The 23646-nt window shown below is 35.0% G+C and overlaps 4 protein-coding genes across 4 annotated transcripts; all 4 read left to right on the top strand.

Annotated features, from left to right (window-relative positions):
- Positions 1–939: 939 nt before the first annotated feature.
- On the top strand, positions 940–3587 carry LOC136811330 (acylamino-acid-releasing enzyme-like). Its single transcript, XM_067067948.1, has one exon. The coding sequence runs from the start codon at positions 1025–1027 to the stop codon at positions 3152–3154; it is 2130 nt and encodes a 709-aa protein (XP_066924049.1). The 5' UTR covers positions 940–1024; the 3' UTR covers positions 3155–3587.
- Positions 3588–10403: 6816 nt separating this feature from the next.
- On the top strand, positions 10404–13793 carry LOC136810984 (uncharacterized). The gene is made up of 3 exons (XM_067067590.1): positions 10404–10431; positions 11955–12787; positions 13170–13793. The coding sequence occupies exons 1-3, from the start codon at positions 10404–10406 to the stop codon at positions 13791–13793; spliced, it is 1485 nt and encodes a 494-aa protein (XP_066923691.1).
- A 4657-nt stretch (positions 13794–18450) lies between these two features.
- LOC136811320 (queuine tRNA-ribosyltransferase accessory subunit 2-like) lies at positions 18451–19785 on the top strand. Its single transcript, XM_067067938.1, has one exon. The coding sequence runs from the start codon at positions 18502–18504 to the stop codon at positions 19663–19665; it is 1164 nt and encodes a 387-aa protein (XP_066924039.1). The 5' UTR covers positions 18451–18501; the 3' UTR covers positions 19666–19785.
- Positions 19786–20088: 303 nt separating this feature from the next.
- On the top strand, positions 20089–22361 carry LOC136811310 (DNA polymerase epsilon subunit 3-like). The gene is made up of 5 exons (XM_067067928.1): positions 20089–20186; positions 20541–20626; positions 21040–21158; positions 21357–21475; positions 21834–22361. Exons 1-5 carry the CDS (start codon positions 20121–20123, stop codon positions 21933–21935), a joined length of 492 nt encoding a protein of 163 aa, XP_066924029.1. The 5' UTR covers positions 20089–20120; the 3' UTR covers positions 21936–22361.
- The last annotated feature ends 1285 nt before the right edge of the window (positions 22362–23646 follow it).

Genomic DNA, 23646 nt, shown 5'->3' with positions numbered 1-23646 from the left:
TCTTTTCGTGGAATGTCAGATGTTGACTTTATGCCGCATCACCATTCTTTAACATTGGCAATTAGGATCTTCAAAAAATGATTCCTTTGTATAATGCATTGAATTCCAAGCTCGGACCAGTCAAAAAATGGAACTTGAAGTTGTGACGATACGGGGTTAAATTTAGTTTATAATAGTGGTTACTTGGTTTCTGAATGGTTTATTTTTTCGAAATATCTAGAGGTAGTAGAGTTGACTTTCAATCCAGTATTTGTCTGCAAGCCCGAAATTATGGTAATGAGGAACGACAGTTTGATCTATAAATTTGATAGACGCTGGATTTAAGAAAGTGTTTTGACGTTTTGACCGTCGAGGTTAGTGTTAGGCCTTGCTGTCCTTATCTGAAGAAAGAAAATTAAATCAAAACCAACGTTGCAACGTTGTCCCCGGTATCCCAGGCTTTATTTACGTTACTGATGGACGCCAGAAAATAAGCGCTATCATATCAGTAAGCATCGAGAAAAATAAAACTAAAACGCAAAGGAGAAAAGGAGCCCAAATCCAGATCTGGCTTCATATAATGCAACTCCTCCACGAGAGGATTTACGCCGTAAAAATCCCCACGCGAAATAAAAATACCGTCAGCGCTTTCAGGCCAAAAAAATCCAATTAGTTGTTAGTGGTCCAAGGTAGAGGTCCAGTCCCCGTTCGAATGGACTCGATGTACCAGCCTTTTAGGTATTAGAAAAAATTAAGTGTCTTTCTACATGGTGATGATAACATTTAAAATTATGCAAAATCTTTTGCAAATGAAGAATCATCTGAAGAAAGATTTGAATTGAAATTAGATCCGAATCAAGAAAAACTGGTGATTTTCAGGGGGTTGAAAAGTTGAAAATGAACATACCATCAATAATTTTTTTTATTTACGATGTATACAGAGTCTTAGTAGTTCATCTAGAAAACGAAAGTGATTTTGTGCATTTCTTGATTTTTTTGTGCGAAAATCACCGAGGACATTTTCCACTCTGCTACCTTCATCAACATGAATGAATATCTCAAGAAAGCATCTCAAGTCGTCCAAAACGCAAATTTACCATCCCTGGCAAGTATTTCTCTTTCACATCATTCAAAAGCTGGCTCGAAATTTTTTAATGTCGTTTGGAAACAAACAAACTATGAAATAACGAAAGCAAGGAGATTCATCTCACCTTACGAATTTGCTGAAAACGACCCCAATCCCATCAAAAAATTGCCAATTTTTCCAATACCCTATGATGGGGGTTTGTTGGAAAAAGTGTCTCCATCAAGAAAATTGAAAGCATCCATCAAGAAACAGGAGAGTACCATTTCGAAAAAGGAAGAATTTGTGCTTGAAATATACTCAGATTCTAAAATTACACAGACAATTAATCTATCCACATTTGATAAGCACAGCTCCATTCTTGCAGATCCATACTTCAGTTCATTAGAATGGTCTGGAGATGAGGAAAAGATTGTTTATGTAGCTGAGAAAAAGAAGCCAAAAAATGAGGGCTTTTTTGATCGCAAAGTAGAGCCTCTACTAGATGATAAGACGAGCAAACCTGAGGAAAAGAAGAATGAAGGGAATGACGATAAAATTGATGAAAAGAAAGACTCAAAAACTGTGGGTGATAAATTCAATTATGAGGAAAATTGGGGAGAGCTATTGAATGACATTACAAACACGGTCATGGTTGTCGTAAATTTGGTTGAAGAAACAGTGCAAATCCTTGAAAAAATTCCAGCTGGTGTTTGTCCTGCTCAACCTCGATGGCTCAATAATAATGAGATTATTTTCACAGGCTACAATATTGAACCTTTTAGACTTGGGTTAAGAGTTTGTGAATGTCGCCCAAGCAACCTCTATACAATCAAAGTTGATGATAATTCTGAGAATGCTCAACAACCCTTTCAAGAAGTCAAAAATGTCTCAGACCATTCTGCAAGAGTCAGTCCCAATGGTGAGTTTGTAATTTTCATTAGAAGACATCTAAACACATCTGGAAACATGCACAGAGGTCCAGAAAGCTTGATGCTCCATGATACCAAACAGAGATCTGTTCTGGAATTGCTGCCTGACCATATGTTGTTCATGCATGGATTTTCAAATCAATGCTGGTTATCTGATAACATTCATTTTGTAATCGCCAATGATAAAGATGGTTTAAAGTTTGCTTACATTTTAAACAGCGAAACTGGAGATATTGTGAAAGAAATTCCATGTAATGTTTTGTATGGTGTTGAGTCTGATTTGATCTTTCTTTTAAATCATGAGCTGGATTCAGCAGGAGCTACGTTAACTGTTGCATCATTCAAGCAGGATCAATTCAATATCTTTCAAGAGCCACCTCAAAAAGATTCACAAATCAGCTATGGCAAGTTGACAGATGCCCATGGTGTTTCGTCTTATTACATGCTACCCACAGAAATTGCTAAAAACCCAATTCCTTTGGTTGTGTTTCCACATGGAGGTCCACATGTCATGGCCACCAACACCTTTAGATTCAATGCAGCAGCATTTGTTCACCTTGGTTATGCTGTCCTTCTTTGTAATTATAGAGGGTCAACTGGGTTTGGGAAAGAAAACTTGGAAGCTCTTCCAGGAAATGTTGGTGACATGGACATAAAAGACGTTCAGAACTTTGCTGAAATTCTTTTAGAGAAATTTGAAAATCGTTTCAACAAAAAGCAAATTTTCGTTTTTGGTGGATCTCATGGTGGATTTATTGGCGCTCACCTGGTGGGACAGTATCCTGATTTTTATAGTGCTGCAGCTTTGTTAAACCCAGTTACTGATATGTCGGCTATGATGATGGTTACTGATATTCCTGACTGGACATTTGTTGAAAGTGGAGTGCCTTATGAACAAGGCACCATCCCTTCTCCTGAAATCTTAGCTGAAATGGTTAAACGATCTCCTATTGTTCACTTAAAGAAAGTCAAAGCACCTGTTCTTCTTTTAGTTGGAGGGAAAGATTTACGTGTTCCTCCGTCTCAAAGTAAAAGTTATTACCGATTGTTAAGAGCTAATGGGAAGACTGCTAAAATGTTGTATTACCCAGAGGATTCACATCCTTTACTTAATATTGAGACTGATGGAGACTTTTTTGTCAATGTTTTGAAATGGTTTTACGAGCATAATAGAGAATAGTTTGACTTTTACACTATGCTGAGTATTCGTGAGCAGTACATTGAGTATAGCATATATACTAAAATTCCCTAGTGCTTTACTAAGGTGCAATAAAATTACCCCTTACAGTAAGAGTTACTGACATTTAATGATTTACTATTTTTTCTGATCAGAGGCAAATATCCCAATAATCTATTCATCCGTATTTTTAAAGGAAAATTACTCTTTAATTTTGAAGCAATGTGGTACTTCTACATGAACCCAATTCAAACAGTCTTTGGACCGAATTTGTTTCCCTAGCTATTTTCCACTTTTTCTGTTTAGAGGCCTAATTTCCATTCAAAATTACTCCGTTTAGCCGTATTTTTAAATGGAATATTCATTTCCTGTATTTTTATAGGAAAATGGGTTTTTATTATGCTATAAGAAAGAGCTATTTTTTATTTCTTTTTTATATCCAGACGAGTCATTGTTCTTTTTTTTCAAGAGTTAATCCTAGGTAATATATTCTTGACTGTTTCTCCCCGTCTAAAAATCTCGATCCGGTGTCTCTAAAACCAAAGTGTTTAAGAAATAAAATAAGAGCCATAGATAATCACCCTGAAATTTTGCTCCAAGATTGAGAACAACAAGATTAAACAATTTTAAAAAGTCATTGCATTTTCTAATTAAAAATGACCTAATCAAGATTTTTAAGACCAAATTTGTTTCAATATTTTTTTTATTTTCAATAAGTTTTCATTTGTAAACTGATGTTGCTGTAGGAAAGTACTATTATATTGTAAAGTATATACTATTATTAAAAATTGAATTGCTTATTCGACACAATGCATTAATTAATGACCGCTCCCTAAATCAGCCTTATAATTTCTTAGTTTTTGCTAAATTTGATAGTATTCATTTTTCGTTACTAAATGATGTTAGTATAAGAGGTACATTTTCTTGCTCACAATAAATCTCTGAATTCGTTAAACTAAATGCACAGAACAATTATATTTATTGAAACTTTGTGGATGGTAAATTAATTTGAAGATCTTCCTTTAGCCTTTTTTTTTTCTCCGGAAGCTTAGAATTCTCTTATTATTATTTGCCTTTCAGCGAGAAAGGAGAGCGGAAGAATTTATTTAACATAATCGATTTTGTTCGTAGTTCTTATATTTTTTTACTGTTCATCTTGTTTTTTATTACCTAGCCTATTTCTATTTGAAAGAAGATTTTGATTTCGAGGCTTAGAAACCCAAAAACTGAGAATGGTTTAACTTTTTTGGCCGTAAAAGTCAGATTTACTTATTTGGGGAAAATCCATTTTGTCACTTCTACATTTTAGAAAAATTGATCAAATACAAATTCAATCGTATTTTTGGACCTACCCGGTGGGGTGGAGGTCCTATAAATTAACCTATGTTCGTTCGTTCGTCCGTTCGTCTGTTACCAACTTTTCTCAGGATTGAATCATAGGAATCTTTTGATTTTTGGTACAAAGGTCCAAAATGGTGGTGGCCAAAATGTGATGGAGCCCGATTTTCGAAAAAAAAATTTGGGGGCAAATTTCAGCCGAAAAACGGCTAAAAAACGGGTTTTTTGGACTTTGTGAAAAATTGGATCATAAATTTTTTCTGATTTTTTGAATGAAAGTAGGGTACCATCATAGGTAAAAGATGGCTCAAGCAGATTTTTGCAAAAAAATTTTGTTTGCTCAAAAAGCGCATGTTTATCTATAAGAATCACTATTAATAAGCATACATCAATGTTCTTAGTCAAATTACTCAATTTTTTCATGAGATAGATGTTTTTTTGTTCATGGGGCTTACTTTTGAAGAATATGTGTGTTTAGACATGAAATTTTGGTTGCTTGGCGTGTTTTTATAGAAAAACTGGACAAATTCGACATTTTTTCATAAGCACGTTATCAATTACTTAGGTATTAGCTTTTCTCGAGATTGGCTCTTTCATTCTTTATGATTTTTTGCACAAAGATGCATAACTATAAACCCTCGAATGTGACGGAGCCCGATTTTCGAAAAAAATTGTTTTTGGGCAAATTTGGGCCAAAAAACGGCTAAAAAACGGGATTTTTGGACTTTGAAATATTGGATCATTGTTTTTTTCTGATTTTTTTGCAGGAAAGTAGGTAAAAGATGGCTCAAGCAGATATTTGTAAAAAACAAATTTTTCAGCTCAAAAAACGCGTCTTTATCTATAAGAATCACTATTAATAAGCATACATCAATGTTCTCAGCCAAATAACTCAATTTTTTGATGAGATAGATGTTTTTTTGCTCACGAAGTCTTGAATATGAAAGAATATTTCAACAGCATGAACTTTTGATTTCTAAACGTTTTTTTTAGATTTTAATAGATCGTCACTATTTGTGCTCTGAATGATTGTTTAATGCTCACGCTCACGTAGATATCAATTATATACTTGTGTTAAATGCATAACCAGGTAGGTCCATATAAGTATCACTTGTTTCTTCTGATTTTTTAGTTTGCATTGTCTCATTGTTGTTGCCATTTTTTTCTATTTTTAATTACATTAGCCTTTAGGTAGGTTCATTCAGCATGTAGCTTGTCATTGATTACACGCTTTTTTATAACAATAGTGTACTTTGGCTGAGGTCACCCTGAGGTCCTCTTATTCCTATTTTTGGCCTCACTCTGATATTCTTATATCAGAGTGAGGCCATATGTAGAAGGTAGAAGTTATTCTTATAAAAAAAGCGAGTATGTATATTCAGTGCAATGACTGCCTCGTTTCGTTTTGAAACCATTTCCAAATTCGCTAAAATCCCTTGATTCTTTCAAGTGTTACTTTTATAAATGGAGACAATATTTTCGCGAGTTTCTCTTTTTACTGCCAAATTATACTTTTGTCTCCCGAATAGACGTCCCCCCCCTGCTTGCGTCCCCACGCTAATTGTTAAGAAGAGAAAAAAATCCCTGCTCTTATTAAGACCCCCCTTCCCGCTAATTAAATTTGAAGAATTCAATATTTTATTACACTGTAGATAGACCTTAAACTTGTTAAAATTTTCCTTTTTGTTAGTATTGTTCATTTGCTCCCTTTTATTCCATCCTCTCGCTTATTACTATTAGAATTCAGAAAATTTTCCTACCCCCCTGCTTATTCGGACACCCCCCCCCGCAAATTTTTTTCCGTAAGCAGCCCAAGCCCTGATTTAGCGGCCAAAGACCTGGATTACCGGCCCAAGACCTGGGAAACTTTGCGACTTTTGAGACATTAAGGAACTTTAAAGTGGTGCAACCTCATTTAGGATTTAAGTAAATCTAGAAAGGAGCCTATATAATATTTGCAACATTTCTTGCGATTTTCCTTTATGAGCGCCCCCCCCCCAACGGACCTTCAATTCACGCAAATTTTTTCCCAAATTCACGCATTCACGCAATGTTTTTTTTGTGATTCACGCAAGTGAAAAAGAAACAAAAGCTAGAAAAATTAAATATGTTTAAGATATCTTTTTCATCCAGTTATCAATTTGTTTTTTCATATACCTTTGTCAATAAGGAGGATATGTTGAATAATATCCAATATATCTCCCACCCCCAATGTACAAAAGAAAAGGAAGAGCCCAACCCACCGTATAATAATGCGAACTTGTTAACAAGTAGTGTATTAGCCCCTGCTGCCGGGGGCGGGGATTAGGTTTAATCTTTTAGCATTTAGGGTCTTTCTACATTTCATAATTTTTCTATATTTTAGCTTTTGTCAAGTCTTGGGGAATATACTAATCAATTCAATTTTTGGTATTTTTCCCCAAAATGAAGAAAATTCTTTTTTTACACGATGGCTCGCATCCATCTCTAATCTAAAACAATTTTTGGTCTATCCACTGTATGTTGTATCGATCGCAGCATCCCGACACTTCTAAATGTAGACAAACCCTAAGCAAAAACTGGATAAATATGTTTACGAGGACACGAGGACATCGAGCAAAACAATTCGCGGGGTTCACGTCGTGGTAGCAACACGAAGCCAAAATAACAAATTTTGTCATACTTTATTTTGAGTAGCTACTCTTTCTTTAAATCGAAGATCTGCAACTGAAAATGTCATCATTTGCTTCTGGAAATTACAAGGTATTATTTTTTTATCCTATGCCTACATAATATACATATATTTGATGTCAACCAATCTTAAACAGAACAGCATCAGGAGACTGTCTGTTTCTTTTCTTCCCCATCTACTACCCATGCCATTAACTTGAAGTTGGTTTATTGATATTCTACGTTTGATGTTTGATATTCTACGTTTGATATTCTCAAATTTGCTTAAGTTCCTCTCATTATTTTTGGAATTGGAAACTAATGGGAGCCAATATCGAGTTTATTTTCAAGGCACGTGCGTTTGGTTTGGGAATGCGAAACACGAACGCGAACTACCCATGTCTAAACTTTTCAATATATCTTCAGAACTAACAGATTTTTTGAAATTTTGTAAAAAGGTCTAAGTTCCTGAATAGTTTTACTATGTTCTGTGAAAAAATCATAACCATCAGTCAAATAAAACTCGTTCATCTATTCAAGATTGAAGACAAAAATGACGTGCTTTTCTCGCCGCCATCTTGTTTTAGAATGAGAATTATTTTTTGTGTCAGTTCACATGGAAACTTTTTCATCCAAACAGATCGTGCGGTTTCACTTTTGCTTTCTCTACTAGTCCAATAAAACGCGGGATTTGAGTCATGTGACATCTCTATTGAAAAACTCACGCAAAATAAAATAGAAATACAGGGGGTCACACTACTGGCTACAGGAACTGAAAGCAAACAATTTTAAGGCCAACATTTTTGGTTTTTCTGAAGGACAAAAGGTATAGGAAGCTTTACTGAAGGCGGCATAAGGCTGGGACTATCTATTTAAAAGACAAAAAAAGGCACTTTTTTGGGTAATGATTAGGATTTTACTTAGAAACTTTAATTCTCTTGACATTTCTATTGAACAAAGAGCTAAATCGATAAAATGAAGCACTGTTTTGAAGTTTAAGATCTCCTCTTTCCAATGAGATAATTTTCATTGAAATCGGTCTGTTAGATTTGGCATGTTAACTGTCTGAAGCAGTGCTGCAAATAGGGAAATTTCAGTTGGCCGGTAAATTTTCGCGTGTAACGAGCAGGGGGTCTGGCGGAACCATCATTGTAGTTTGTTGTTACAGATTGACTTATTGGATTATTAGATTGGCTAAACACCTATTTTAATTTAAAAACTGTTCCTCTTTTAATTAGAAGCCCTATTAAGTATTTTATCTAAGCCTCTAATCTTCAAATTTTAAGAGCCATTTTTTTTAAGGGTCTTCAGGGTGTGATACCTAATCCTCTTGGATTTTGATGAAATTTTGACCAAATGATCTATCACACAAGAAAATAAGACTCTGAAAATTTTACCTTGATATCTCGCGTAGTTTTGAAGATACAGCGTCTCAAAGATAGGCTACTAAGCGAAAATTGACTCCATAAATTTCATGAGCTCTAGTGAGGAGCAGATTTTGAAAGCCAATGAATTTTTATTCAAGTACATTATAGAAAGCTGATTTACAGTGGATTTCAAGAACTTTTTGTAGGGAATCAGAAAGAATCAAATTGAGTCTCCAAAATTTTCCCCGAAAATCTTTAGCACCTCCTGTAGAGGGCTTCAGGCTTTGCGTTATCTTGGTTTGGAAGAACTTTTAGCTGGCTCCTGATAGTCCTTGAGACTTTTTTGAAGCAAACTTTTGACCTGGAGTGGTTTACTGGTAGGTTTTGGCCACAAAAATAACATTTTCAGGATTTCCATCTTTGCGTAATCGTCAAAAATGGCCGAAAAAATTGCTATTTTGGTAGATCTGGAGCAAAATTCAAGATGGCGTATCTTTTTGCTGCAACAACAAATTTTTTTGAAACTTTCAGCAAGGCTTCCTTAGTAGGTCTAGTTTATAGCCTCGAAAAATCTCAGTTGGTTTTGGAAGTGTCTTGATTAGCTTTAGACTGTCCAATATTTCTTGTCCAGAAGATTTAAACATCATTGTTTGCAGTATCTCATAAAATATCACCCTAGTAATGTTGCTTAGTTGTTTAAGAATCAACAAGTAAGGCTGTTAGTGTACACAAATATAAAGTTAATCACGACACTTGGACTTAGAAATTTTGCGGTAAAGTGCAAATTATTGTCAAAGTAAAATTTCTGAATGAGTCTAAAAAAATTTTGAATAGTAATTAAGTACTGTTAAACCCATTTAGTTAAAGTAAACTGCCTGTATTTAAAAATAATATTCACCAAACTGTGAAAGGTAGAGGCTTTTCCTGAAAATATAGGCCCTGGAATGGTAGGAAAGGCCAGATGTCAGTCTCATTTTTTACATATTCTGTACTTAAAAATAAAGAAAGTCGTAAAATGTCATCTGTTGATGGAAATGACCTGAAAATTTTTACAGTTGTTCCCTTAATGCCAATGATTAGTTGGCTAAAGAAGATCAACCAATATTTTGACAAAAATTAACCTTTAGAGCCCTTACTGGGCCTGATTTAGCATTTTAAGAGGGAAAAAGCAACAAAGTTAAGCAAATTTTCGATCAATTATATCTTTAAGAGACTTCAAAAACCCACTGAGATTTTTTGAGGCTATAAACTAGACCTACTAAGGAAGCCTTGCTGAAAGTTTCAAAAAAATTTATAGTTGCAGCAAAAAGATACGCCATCTTTAATTTTGCTCCAGATCTGTCAAAATAGCAATTTTTTCGGCCATTTTTGACGGTTACGCAATGATGGAAATTCTGAAAATGTTATTTTTGTGGCCAAAACCCACCAGTAAACCACTCCAGGTCAAATGTTAGCTTCAAAAAAGTCTCAAGGACCATCAGCAGACAGCTTAAAGTGCTTCCAAACCTAGATAACGCAAAGTTTGAAGCCCTCTACAGATTTTCGGGGAAAATTTTGGAGACTCAATTTGATTTTTTCTGATTCCCTACAAAAGGTTCTTGAAATCCACTGTAAATCGGCTTTCTAATGTACTTGAATAAAAGTTCATTGGCTTTCAAAATCTGCTCCTCACCAGAGTTCATGATTTCTAGGGGTCAATTTTCTCTTTGAGACGCTCTATCTGTAAAACTACTTGAGATATCAAAGTGAAATTTTCAGAGTCTTATTTTCTTGTGTGATAGATCATTTGGTCAAAATTTCATCAAAATCTAAGAGGGTGAGGTATCACACTTTCTTTATTCTGAAGATTTTTAAAAAAATGGCTCTTAACGGGACAAAATGAAAAACTGAGCTTCAGAATGGCCGGTAGAAACTACGAAATAAAAGGTAATTACCGGTCACCGGCCGTTATTTGCAGCACTGTGAAGTATGCACACTCAATACAAATTTTACAAAAAGCTACTTCCAGAAAAAAACGCTTTCAAAGTTAGCCCTTCATTTCTTTGATGTTTGCAAAAGATAATCTGTTTATTAATTTCAAATAAAGATTTCTCTTTTTCACGAAACACAAAAGGTGAGCAAAATTTAAAGTCCATTTAAACATTTTTACTCAATTATTTTCGTTTTGTTTGCTGAGAGTTTAATCTCCTTTTACATAAATTTTAAAATGGAATACAACGGCAATTAAGTGTGTCAGTCTTTTTTCTAATTTTTGCGATTAATAAAAAGTTTTTACGATTAATGACCATGTAGGTTTCATTGGAAAGAGGGCATTTTTTTCTGCCAAATGTTCAAAAGAAATGTTTTTTCATATTCTTTATTTCATTTTCTCAAAACTGACATGTAAACAAACCTTGAGCACAAAAAATGCTTTTTAAACACTTTTTTTCCACCGAAAAACAAAACTTTTATAGACTTACCTTACCCAAACATTGAAGAAGCCTCATCTAATTAAAGTAAATGAGATAAGATAAGATAAAACCTTAAAATCAACCAGAATTTACAACCTTTTGTCCAAAGCAAAAAAAGACGTGCTTTTCTCGCCGCCATCTTGTTTTAGAATGAGAATTATCTTTCGTGCTACTTCTGCAATTGAAAATGTCCAATTTGAGCCAATTCTAGTATGAATCCAATTTTTGTTATTGCTGGCGCTTCATTAAAAGTGATTTCTACCCTCTCGTGCAGTCACGATTTGTTGTCATTGGACAAAAAAATATTGCTAAATTTATTTGTCACATGACAAGAATTTCAGACTTAAAATTTATACAAAACAACTTTCTTGTTTTTCTTTTACCCTTAAATGATTCTACAATGTTTTAGAAGCTTCTCAAATATCTAAACGTTTTTTTTCCTTGGAAAGTAGTGTGAAAAGGGCAATTTCTTTGCTTAATAAGGTTTGTTATTTCTTGGTGAATTTTCACCTTTTCCTAGTGAGGATGCCATGTTAATATTTAAGAACTCTAGCCTCAAAACAATGACACATAATGCATGATTATAAATGTGCATTAATTTTTTATTTTATCATTGTTTTGATGCTGGAGATTGTAGCGAAAAGTTTAGACATCATTCAGTATTACAGTCCTTCTTTAACCAACAAAAATAGATCGGAAAAAGTACGTCCAATGGAATGTCAAGTGGTTCTGAAAGATTGTCTAAAATCACATCCTAATTCTGACTTGGATGAGTTAATAGCTAAATGTGGAGATGGAAAAAAGAAAAACATTTTTCATTGTTGCGCTAAAAGACTAATGTGCTTTGAAAAATAATTTTGTTGCTAGAGATTCTTGTGTTATTTCAGGCACGTTTAGATCATATCCTTGTGTTGTACCTCCGGGGACTATTTATTTAGATTGTATATAATGCAAGGAATGTTGTTTATTTGATAACTTGTAAACGTTGTTACAAAATAGCCTGGGAAAACGTCAATAAAACTTTTGATGATATTGATTGGGAAAATATTTTAAAAACTTATGATTCTAACCCTGATGAACAATACAATGTATTCCTTGAGAAATGCATTGATGTTATCACCAAAAGCAACATTCCTTTACGAAAACCCATAAAGAAAACAATTATTCCACGCGATCGTCGAATTCTTATGCGAAAAAGAAAGAAACTGAAGAAAAGACAGCTCAACAAGAACACAAAGTCGAGATTGATTGATATCGAACTAAAATTACAAAGCAGCTATGCCAACGAAAGATACAACCAAGAGCTAGATGCAATTTCCAAAATCAAAGTGAACCCCAAATTCTTCTACTCTTACGCAAAAAGATTTTCTAAAACCAAACCTAAAGTGGGACCATTATTAGATCCCATCACAAATAAGCTAACAGACAATAACCTTCAGATGGCCAATATACTTCAAGATCAATATAAATCTGTATTCACACCACCAAAATCACAATATGAAAATCCTGATCTCAATCCTTCGCAAGTTACGAAGAAACTTGATTATTTTGACCTCACAGAGGACGACTTTATTAGAGAGATACAAACCCTCTCTTCAAACTCAGCTGCTGGCCCAGATGACTTTCCAGCTATATTTCTACTCAAAAACAAATCACAGCTTGCAAAACCACTCAGATTGATATGGCAGAACATCCTTGACAAAGGATTCACTCCAAAGATACTGAAAACAAGTTACATCACCCCTATTTTCAAAAAAGGAAATCAAGGATTGGCTGAAAACTATTGTCCTGTCGCTCTTACATCACACGTCACTAAAGTTTTTGAAAAGATTGTAAGAAAAAATTTGCAAGATCATCTGGAAAGAAACAACCTCTACAACAGCAACCAACATGGATTTAGGTCAGGAAGATCCTGCTTAAGCCAACTGCTTGCTCACACTGAACGTCTAATCCACTATATTGAAAATGGCTACAATGTAGATGTCATCTATCTTGATTTCAGTAAAGCATTTGACCGTTGATCACTCGATACTGCTACAGAAACTTGAAAGAAATGGCATTTGTGGAAAACTTCTATCCTGGATAAAGTCATTTCTTACAGGGAGAACACAGAGAGTCTCTGTCAACACAACGCTATCCAAAAATGCAGATATCATATCCGGGGTGCCTCAGGGTTCTGCGCTAGGTCCCCTTCTGTTTCTTGTAATGATACAGGATATTGATGAAGATATATACAACGCTGTCCTGTCTTCATTTGCGGATGACACCAGGCTGATGAAAGCACTGGCCAGTCAAAATGATGTCCAACTTCTCCAAAACGATCTCAACTCAGTATACAAATGGTCAGAGATCAATAATATGCAACTGAATGGACTCAAATTCGAACATTTGCAATATGGAAAAAATGAAGAGCTGAAACCCTATTCAGTTTATTATTCTGATACTCGAGATCAAATTGAAACAAAAAGCCAAGTCAAAGACCTTGGAGTTACTCTAGATGTAGATATGAGCTACAATCAACACATCAAAAACCAAATCAACAAAGTGAAATCTATCAGCTCTTGGATATTTCGTACTTTCAAGACAAGGGACAAAGATGTCATGTTAACCCTTTGGAAGTCACTTGCCATTCCACACCTTGACTACTGCTCTCAACTATGGTCTCCATCAAAGAGATGTCTCATTCAAGAACTAGAGCTGCTACAAAAATCATTCCTGAACGGTATCCCCTCGTTGAGCCACTTAAACTATTGGGAAAAATTGAACCAACTGAAAATCTACAGTCTTGAAAGAAGAAGAGACAGGTACATTTACACATTTACACGTGGTGCATACTAGAAGACATTGCCCCCAATTTCAACTACAATGACGAGGCAGGCGGAGTGCATTCTTACACAAATCAGAGACTGGGTAGAAAATGCAATTTGAAAGCTATAAATGTCAAACATAAAAATATCTGGAGAGGTTGTCTCTCACAAGAAGGACCAAGGCTCTTCAATGCTCTGCCAAAATCCCTTAGAAACCTCACAGACTGTACCAAACAAACTTTTAAACAGCATCTTGACCAATTCCTCAGTACACTGCCAGACGAACCGCTGCTTCCTAATTATTTCAACTTCAGGAGAGCTGACTCTAACAGTACAACAGTAATGGTCAATCATCGGATTCAACGAATTGGATGAGTACCATAAAGTACATAATCAATAACGAAGTATCACGAAGAAGTATTGTTTGTATTGTATTCTTCTTTGATTGACAGGTCTTTTGATCCAATTATAAAAAGGGGGAATGAAAGTTTTCTAGTATAAGAATTAAATACTAAGGGATCCTCGACAAAAAACTTTCGAATTTTTTATCGGCATTGGGCCGATAATAAGGGGGTGGGGGGGGTCCAACAACTACATATCGATAAAAAAACAAGTATTGGGACGAAAATCTATTCAGCCAATTTCTTTCTGATTTCGTCCACAAACTCAACTGAAAGCATACAATTTCACTTGCTTTCACCTTCGCGCACAAATTCGTAACTTTAAAAATATAGTTTTGAATTAGCTTTGATAAAAAAATCTTTTTTCATTGGCCAGCGTGCTGTCGTTTCCTTCGAAATGTTGTGACTTCATCGCGTCTTTTTAACTTTCGTTTTGATTAACAATATCAATGCGGGTATGAACAAACTCAATGTTGGTGCAATTAGACAAAAACTCAACGAAGACGGGTGGGAAGGCAAGATCAACGCGATAGCTAAAATATTCTTCTCAACTTCAAATTTATAAGACGGGGGTATAAATAATTGAAAAAATCTGCTTTTTATAAGAATTTCTTAGACCTGATTTTGGAAAACGGCCCAAACCAAATACTATTTTCAACGATGAATTCTCCTAGTTCCTATATTATATAAAAAATATTTCTTACAAATTTTTACACTCAAACTGCAATTAATCTGATCATGATTCTTGGGCATTTTTAGTTGGGTTCGTGATTCTAGGGCATTTTCAGCAGGACTCGTGATAGACCTTTTTTCAAAGAGGCCACCCTGTTGAATAATTATGTAGTCCAGCAGAAAAACAATGATAAAACCATGCATAATTATTACAATATGCATGATACAGTATTTATGCATGGCTCTATCATTGTTTTTATAGCTGGACTACATAATTATTCAACAGGACGTCCTCTTTGAAAAAAGGTCTATTGTCGTGATTCTAGGGAATTTTTAGTTGGATTCGTGATTCTAGGGCAGTTTCCGCTGGGTTTGTGAGTCTAGGGCAGTTTCAGCTGGATTCGTGATTCTAAGGCAGTTTCCGCTGGGTTCGTGATTCTAGGGCAGTTTCAGCTGGATTTGTGATTCTAGGGCATTTTTAGTCAGACTCGTGATTGTAGGGTAGTTTCAGCTGGACTCGTGATTGTAGGGCATTTTTAGTTGGATTCGTGATTGTAGGGTAGTTTTCGCTGGGTTCGTGAGTCTAGGGCAGTTTTAGCTGGATTCGTGATTCTAAGGCAATTTCCGCTGGGTTCGTGATTCTAGGGCATTTTCAGCTGGATTTGTGATTCTAGGGCATTTTTAGTCGGACTCGTGATTCTAGGGCAGTTTCAGCTGGACTCGTGATTCTAGGGCATTTTTAGTTGGATTCGTGATTGTAGGGCAGTTTTCGCTGGGTTCGTGAGTCTAGGGCAGTTTTAGCTGGATTCGTGATTCTAAGGCAATTTCCGCTGGGTTCGTGATTCTAGGGCAGTTTCAGCTGGATTTGTGATTCTAGGGCATTTTTAGTAGGACTCGTGATTCTAGGGCATTTTTAGTTGGATTCGTGATTCTAGGGCAGTTTTCGCTGGGTTCGTGTTTCTAGGGCAGTTTCAGCTGGATTCGTGATTCTAGGGTAGTTTTAGTTGGATTCGTGATTCTAGGGCATTTTTAGCAGGATTGTGATTCTAAGGGCAGTTTCAGCTGGATTCGTGATTCTAGTGCATTTTTAGTTTGATTCGTGATTCTAGGGCAGTTTTAGCAGGATTCGTGATTCTAGGGTAGTTTCAGCTGGACTCGTGATTCTAGGGCATTTTTAGCAGGACTCGTGATTCTAGGGCAGTTTCAGCTGGATTCGTGATTCTAGGGCATTTTTAGTTTGATTCGTGATTCTAGGGCAATTTTAGCTGGAAAAAAGTGTTTAAAAAAGCATTTTTTGTGCTCAAGGTTTATTTTTCTTCGCAAATTTTTGTCTTCAATCTTAAATAGATGAACGAGTATTTGACTGATGGTTATGATTTTTTCACAGAACATTGTAAAACTATTCAGGAACTTGGACCTTTTTACAGAATTTCAAAAAATTTGTTAGCTCTGGAGATTAGTTTAGACATGGGTAGTTAGCGTTTGTGTTTCGCGTTCCCAAACCAAACGCAAGTGGGCTGGCGTTTGAATGTAGTTTAAAGTAGTTTTGAAAGGCTTTTGAGTTTGTAAAAGAGTAAAAACGAGGCTGTTATCGTCAACTGCTCTAACTTTAGACTATATGACAAAACATGGGATGGAAATTCGGCCACCATTTCACCGAAGCTCCAAATTCATTTGAATTTAGTTAATGAACGGCGTATTAAAAAATACACAATTTCTCTTTCGCACTGAGTAGGCTTTTAAATCGAAATGTGAAAAAAATCTGTAGTGGAGAACACGCAAATGTCTGGAACAAAGAAGACCATATTCTGTCAACTGCTCTAACTTGGGACGATTGGTCGAAACATGGGACTGTTTGATATCTGGCCTGTATTTTCACTTACTGTTAAAACTCTTTGACAACAAATTTGTTTTGATATGATAACTCCACCAACTCAATCATAATCTTCGTTCCTCTTAGAGTGCACAGACACTCACGTGTGTTCCACTACAGATTTTTTCCATATTTCGATTTAAAAGCCTACTCTGTGCGAAAGAGAAATTGTGTATTTTTTAATACGCCGTTCATTAACTCAAATCAAATGACTTTGGAGGTTCGGTAAAATGGTGACCAAATTGCCCTCCCATGTTTTGTCTGTAAAAAGCAAGATAAAACTTAATCCGAAAATTGATTTTGCCATGGATCAATGTGGAGTCAGATCACAAACAACAAAATTTTCATTTTTTGAAAAAACTAATATTTCGCTTCACAACAAAAGCATCGTCAGAGTGATAGTAATACTGAAAATGTTTTGTCAGATAGTCCCAAGTTAGAGCAGTTGACGGTTAGTGGCAAAACGATGGAGTGTTTGACGTCACTCGGGCTGCAAGTTACACACTCGTTATTTGTTAATCCATCAGGCGATAAGCGGTTAGGCGGTGGGCATTCTCTAATTCTCCAATCAGCGTGCATTAATTCTCCTATCTGCGTCCGGTCAATTTGAATGGAAACAAAAAAGTTAAAAAGGGCCCGCTATCAGTGAAAGTTATCGTGACATGTTATGACAGAAAGTATGATTGATAAACTTGGTGGAGTTATCAAAACAAATACAAAGGATGTAAATAAAAGGCCATGATATCAACAGTCCCATATTTCGACCAATCATCCCAAGTTAGAGCAGGTTGATGGTAGCCTGGACAGTGTAGCTCAAATCCTTCAAATCCTTGGTTAGTAAAAGCTATACCTGTTTACTTTTTTCTTGCCGGATTCAACAAGTCGTCAACCAACAAAATCAAGACTGATCTGGACTGATATCAAAAAATAAACACAACTTCTCCGTAATTGATCCTTCTAAATTATCTGCCATTATGAAGATGTTTTAAGATTACTGTAACCAATCGGATTTACAATCGGAATTCCTCTGGGAGTTAGTGAGTCGGGAAGTGTAAAGCTATGTATATAATAGGAAAATACTCTTCTTCCAGGGTGCAACCTGGTGCAACATAAAAAAGAAAACTGAAATAATTTGTTTTTTTTTCATCATTTTTATATAAATTATACGTTTTAATTATCAAAACACTAAAATTTTGATTTGTTGACCATAATAGAAATTTTTTCTATACTTCGCATAATAAACCCTTACAAAAAGATATTACTCTTGTACCAATACTTGTACCCCCCGTTTTAAGATTTTGACGAGGTGTTTTTTGGACAAACCTAAAAACTCTATTTTTTTTCTTCCCTCAAGCTAAAAAGGTTATGGGTTTGGGCAATCAAGTCAACAATCAACAAAAAGCTGGTGTTTTCCGTAAATCTGAGAATCACTACTGGAAAGCTAAAAAATGGTTGGATTTGGCTGAAATTTGCGCACTTGATCGTTGGGTGAATCCCTGGAGGTCTTTTTTTTTAATTTCCATTTTCAAGGGTGTGGTCACTTCTTTTAGCACCAATACAAAGCTGAAAACTTTTGGGAGAGCTGGAGACAATTTTGCACACTTGATCCTTTACCAAATCCTTGCAGGTGTTTTTTTATACTTTCAAAATTTGTACTTTCAAGGCATGTTCGAACCTGGTCAGTTTTTCATTTCTGGAACACTATCCAGGATTTCCAGTCTCTTCTTTTAATTTATTAGTTTGAGAATAAGTTTCTTTTAATATTGTTTCTAGATAAAAAAGTGCAAAAAGTAATGACGACAAATATTGAAAAGTCGTTATCATTATTTAGGGAATCAGCTGATAATCATGGTTTCTTGGTTTACTCACGTGGTGGCTCAATACCATATTTAACATCAGATAACTTTGAAACAATTTTCAAAGATGAACACACACTTTGGCATATACCAGTATCAACCATTTATGAACAACCAGGGGAATCAGTTATCAAGAAATATGGTAAAAGTTTTATGGAGTTTGCAAACCTGGCGAATTGTACCTTAATGTTAAATGTGAATGATAGTGCACAGCCAAAAGAGGATCTTTACAAGTATAACGAAGAGAAGGCGGTATCTGTTTGGGCTCCAAGTGGTCGACAAAGAATCTCTCCAGATGAGTATATGAATCTTTTAAAGTCATTTGGTATTGGCATCTGTTTACCCCCATCTGATCAAATACCAGGTGGGGCTGCTAAGAAAAGATGTCAAAAATCATGTGACAGGTCTGTTCGATTCCTGGACCGTTGTCTTGAAATTCGCAAAGAACAGAATCTAGACATTCCTGTATTTGGTGTGCTTGAAGGTGGAGATAGTATTGGATATCGTGAAAAATGTATAAAGGAAGTTATCAAGAGGGATATAGATGGGTATGTATTTAGTGGGTTTGATGTTATTGGGCCAGATTGGAAAGATGTCATGAAGGCTACTCTTGAATTTATCACAGATAAAAAGTTGAAGATCATGTTTGGTTTGTTTACACCGTTGGAGGTGATTGAAGCTGTTGAGTTTGGTGTGGATTTGTTTGATTCTGTCATTTGCTGTCATGTAGCTGAAAGTGGATGTGCGTTGAATTTTAAGTTTAGAATTCAATATGAAGCAGCTGAGCAAGTTGTGTCAATTCCAAGTAAAAGATCAAAACAAGATAAAAATTCAAACAAGAAGGATCTTTCTTTGTATGAAATGGATCTACATGATGATATTTATACAGAAGACATGACTCCTTTGGTAGAAGAATGCACTTGTTACTGTTGCACTCGTTACACCAGAGCTTATTTACACCATTTGTTGGTGACCAAAGAAATGCTCTCAGAAGTCTTGTTGATGATTCATAATCTGCATCATTGGAAAAATTTCTTTAAAGAATTGTTAGTCCACAAGCGTAATAACTCTTTAGAGCAATTGAAAAAGATTTTTGAATAAAGCCACATATACTTTAAAATTGAAAGATGGATTTGTTAATTTTATATGTATTTTATTATAGAGGGAGGAGTGGGATTTTTGAAAGCTATTTTTATCAAACATGTTATCCTTATTATACAACTCGAATCTGTATATCTTTGCATTCGTGTTCTTGTTCCAAAAAACTTTGGGGTCTTGGTATGGCTGAACTCTTTCAGACTTTACCTGATTATCTGGTTAAATTTTTTCAAATATTTTAGATTTTTTTGTTCTGGGACATTATATTTTGCAAAAGCAGAGTTAAAACTTTTTGAAAACCTGGGGACTTTTTGTATAAGATGTTGCACGCTTGTTGCTTGGGATACTATAGGGTTTGATATATAGTGCTCTTTTCGTTTTTAATCACTAAAATGTTAATGCTCATTTGAATTTTTATCATTTCAGAGAATATTTTATTTTAAAATAAACAAAGAAAAATGGCAGAGAAGCCTGAAGATTTGAATTTACCAACTGCTATTGTTGGGAGACTGATCAAAGAAGTTGTAAGTTCAATTCATACAATTCATGATATGCACCACTGCAATGTCTTCGTCGGAGCAAACAGCTGATTGGTTAAAAGTGACGTATTGACTGGTTTTACGTCACTTAAAACAATCATCTATTGGGTCCGCAATGTAATGTCAGAAGACATTGCAGTAGTGCATATCATGAATTGCATTTTTCCATTTGCATGTCATATGAAATACCCTGACCTTTTCTAGCCCTGGAATCTATGACAAAAATTCACAGGTTCTTTTGTTGTATAAAAATTCGGTTTTATAAGCATTGAATTTTTTTCTGTTACCTTTCTTCGATTTAGATTCGCCATAACCATCTTTATCATTTAAACTTTTTAGTTACCTGAAGGAATAAACATCTCCAAAGAAGCACGCGCAGCTATCAGTAAATCAGCAAGTGTCTTTGTATTGTATGCAACGTCATGGTAATTAAGTAATGATTGTGTTTTTCATTAGGCTTTCACACTTGGTGATAAAAGGTGACAAAAGAAAGAAATTATAAAGTCAGTCTGAATATAATATACAGCAGGGACAACAAATCCTCTCTTGATAGAGTTCGAATTGGATATCGATTTTGTGCTTGTTGATAACATAATCCTGAGTGGAATATTTATTTTCAAATAGAAACAAAAAGAAATCAAGAATTAAGATGGAAAAAGAAGAGGAAAAACTCTATCAAATTTACAATTAGCCTCTATCAAAATAATGTACAGCTTCTTTTTTCTCCGCTGCAGATTATATTGGACCAGACTTAAAAGGCTAATTGTCCGGATATTATTTACAGTATTTATTCCAGTAGTTCTCTTATGCTTTAATGCTATTCGCCATTGTCTTTCAGTGCGAATGCCTTAGCAATGAAACACAAGCGGAAAACGTTGACAGCCAATGATGTTCTGGATGCAATGGAAGAAATGGAGTTCCCTTCATTTATTGAACCTCTCAAAGATGGGTTAGAAGGTATTGCTTTATTGCTTGATATTGACCATTATTCCTCCACTTCAAGCCCTCTCGTATGATTAAACTGGCCTGGAAAGTGATCAAAATCATCGTGTATTTTGTCAAACTTCTTTTCTACTACCAAAGATATAGAACGTCAAAAATTGTATTATGCGCTCAAGTGTTATTAGGTACATTAATTTCTTTTTCATATTACAGTTTTCAAGCGTGAACAGAAAGGGAAGAAAGATGCAGCTGAGTTGAAAAGGAAACAGAAAGAAAGCGAGAAGAAAGACACCATGAAAAAGCAACGAGAAGATGGTGAAATAGTTCCTGAGGTATCTTGCTCTTGCTCAAACTTACACCACTCTCTAGTACCGAACAAAAAACAGCCTGTTTCATCATGGAATTCTGACTTTGTTAGTTTGTGAACTCTTTCAACAAAGTATGCAAATCTGCGACTACAACAACAAAATGACAAATGCTTCATCAGCCGGGCTGGAATTAACATAGATTGAATGGCTTGAATGAGGATGGGGTCTGTTTTGCTTTTATATTTTGAAGCTTTTGAAAGATGCGGGAAAGTTAAAAAAATCTTTTTTTGAATACCCCCAAAATATAAGGTACTAAAAGTGACACCTTAAAGTAGCCTTCTAATATTACCTTTTTAAAAGTATAATTTGCTTTTGATATCAGGGTGATGAAAACACACCAGTGTCGGAGAACAGTGCACCCCTTGAAACCCTTGAAGAAGGGGGAGAACCAGAAGAAAGTGCTCCAGTTGCCATGGAATCATAAACAAGAAATGAAGAAGAAAAGGAAAAAAATTACTGGAGTTGCCAGGTTTTCAATTCCTTTTTCCCGTATATTTTCTTCTTTTTTGAAAAGTCTTTCGTTAACAATGAAGAGTGTGATTTTTCTTCAAATTCGATTGTTTGGAGAGAGTGGTAAAGAAATGTTATAACGCCAGACGTAAAGCTGCTAGATCAAGCCATATCTAGTATGTTTGAAAATCAGGATACACGGTTTTTTGCACCCCAAATGGCATACCAGAATGGGCTCTGTTGACCCGGCAAAAATATTTATTTAAAATTAATATTCATAGATATTATATCACAGGTGTAAATAGAACTTTCGTATAAGCAAACCATTTTTAGATCGGAAAGTGGATTCGCCATTGTCCATTTTTTTTAAAGAAATTATTATCCTTTTGGATATAATTGATTACTGAAATACTCAGTTTAAATGTATTTTCGTGAACAACACTATTCAAGTAAAATAAGGATCAGCATATATTCTTCACTTAAAAGATGCCGAGCCCTTAACAGTCGAGTGTAAACGCAACCAAATGGCCAAGCATGGTTTGCGCCGACGTCTGATTGTTTCAATTTTGACCTTCTGATTGGCCTAAATAGCAGGCTTTTAAAGGATGTATTTTTTTGCAAATCTTACCCATGAGAAGCCCAAAAAAGCCTAAAAATATAAGAATTGAGAATTTAAATTCCTTTTCTTTGCCAAAATTTAGGCCTTGACCCCTACTCCCTACTACCCCTAAAAATCGCATTTCGGCCGACCACCAAATGAAGTACAAGCCAAAATTTATACACTTATTAAGTTGGTTTATTAACTACGTATAAGCAACAGCTCGAAGCAAATTATTTGCAAACTTGATTTTCCGAACGATTTGCGTAATGTTCTTTTCCAAGATTTTGAGACGAAGGATAAATTCACACATTGCGTCAAAAATTACTCAGTTTGTTTTGATTTGTGACTAATTTCGGAATTTAAATCCTTTATTTTGGGTACTGTTAAAATAGGCTGGAAGAAGAGTCGAAAAATCTGTTCCACTAAATTCCGTAAGACACTACCTCTCTTTGCAAACAGAAGTCTGAGTGAGGTTCGTAAGGTTTTTTATAAGATTGATTACTTCAACAATCACAAAACCTTCATTTTCAAAGGGGACTTAAATCAATATTCTTTAATTTTGTTCGCTTTAAATTAATTGATTTTAGCTCATCTAGCCTAGGAGAGTATAGCACTTTACCAAGATTTTTCATTTGTTTGCGAAGCCAAGAAGTTCATTTTAAATTTTTATTTGCTTGATTACGTATTCCCTTAGTATCACTTTGTGAGTGAATTTTCTACCGAAAGAGATTGAAGGAAATCGTACTTAGATTCCCCTCTAGATGTTAAATATTTTTTTAGAAAATCTGTTATGTATTTCTAACAAGTTATCGGTAAAGTAGGGATATGATGATTGAAATTTGAGCAGAAGTCAATATAAAACAAAGAATATAAAAAGTCATATGAAATGATTGGTAGATATTTGAGGTCTCTCACTATTTTTTCGTTAATCAAATCCAACTTTCATCTTCTCCTCTCTCAAGAACATATGTTGGAAGATTATTGAAAAAATTGATTTTCGAATGTAATCTTGACATTTTTCTTCTTCACAATTTCAGTCCCTCTTTTCAATCTTTTTACAGTATTATTATCAACCTGCTAAAAT

Source organism: Clytia hemisphaerica, unplaced genomic scaffold (assembly GCF_902728285.1).
Source record: "Clytia hemisphaerica strain Z4C2 unplaced genomic scaffold, Clytia hemisphaerica genome assembly, whole genome shotgun sequence".
Taxonomy (NCBI): Eukaryota; Metazoa; Cnidaria; class Hydrozoa; order Leptothecata; family Clytiidae; genus Clytia; species Clytia hemisphaerica.
The sequence above is the reverse complement of the archived record's forward strand: the minus strand, read 5'-3'. Positions and strand labels throughout refer to the sequence as shown.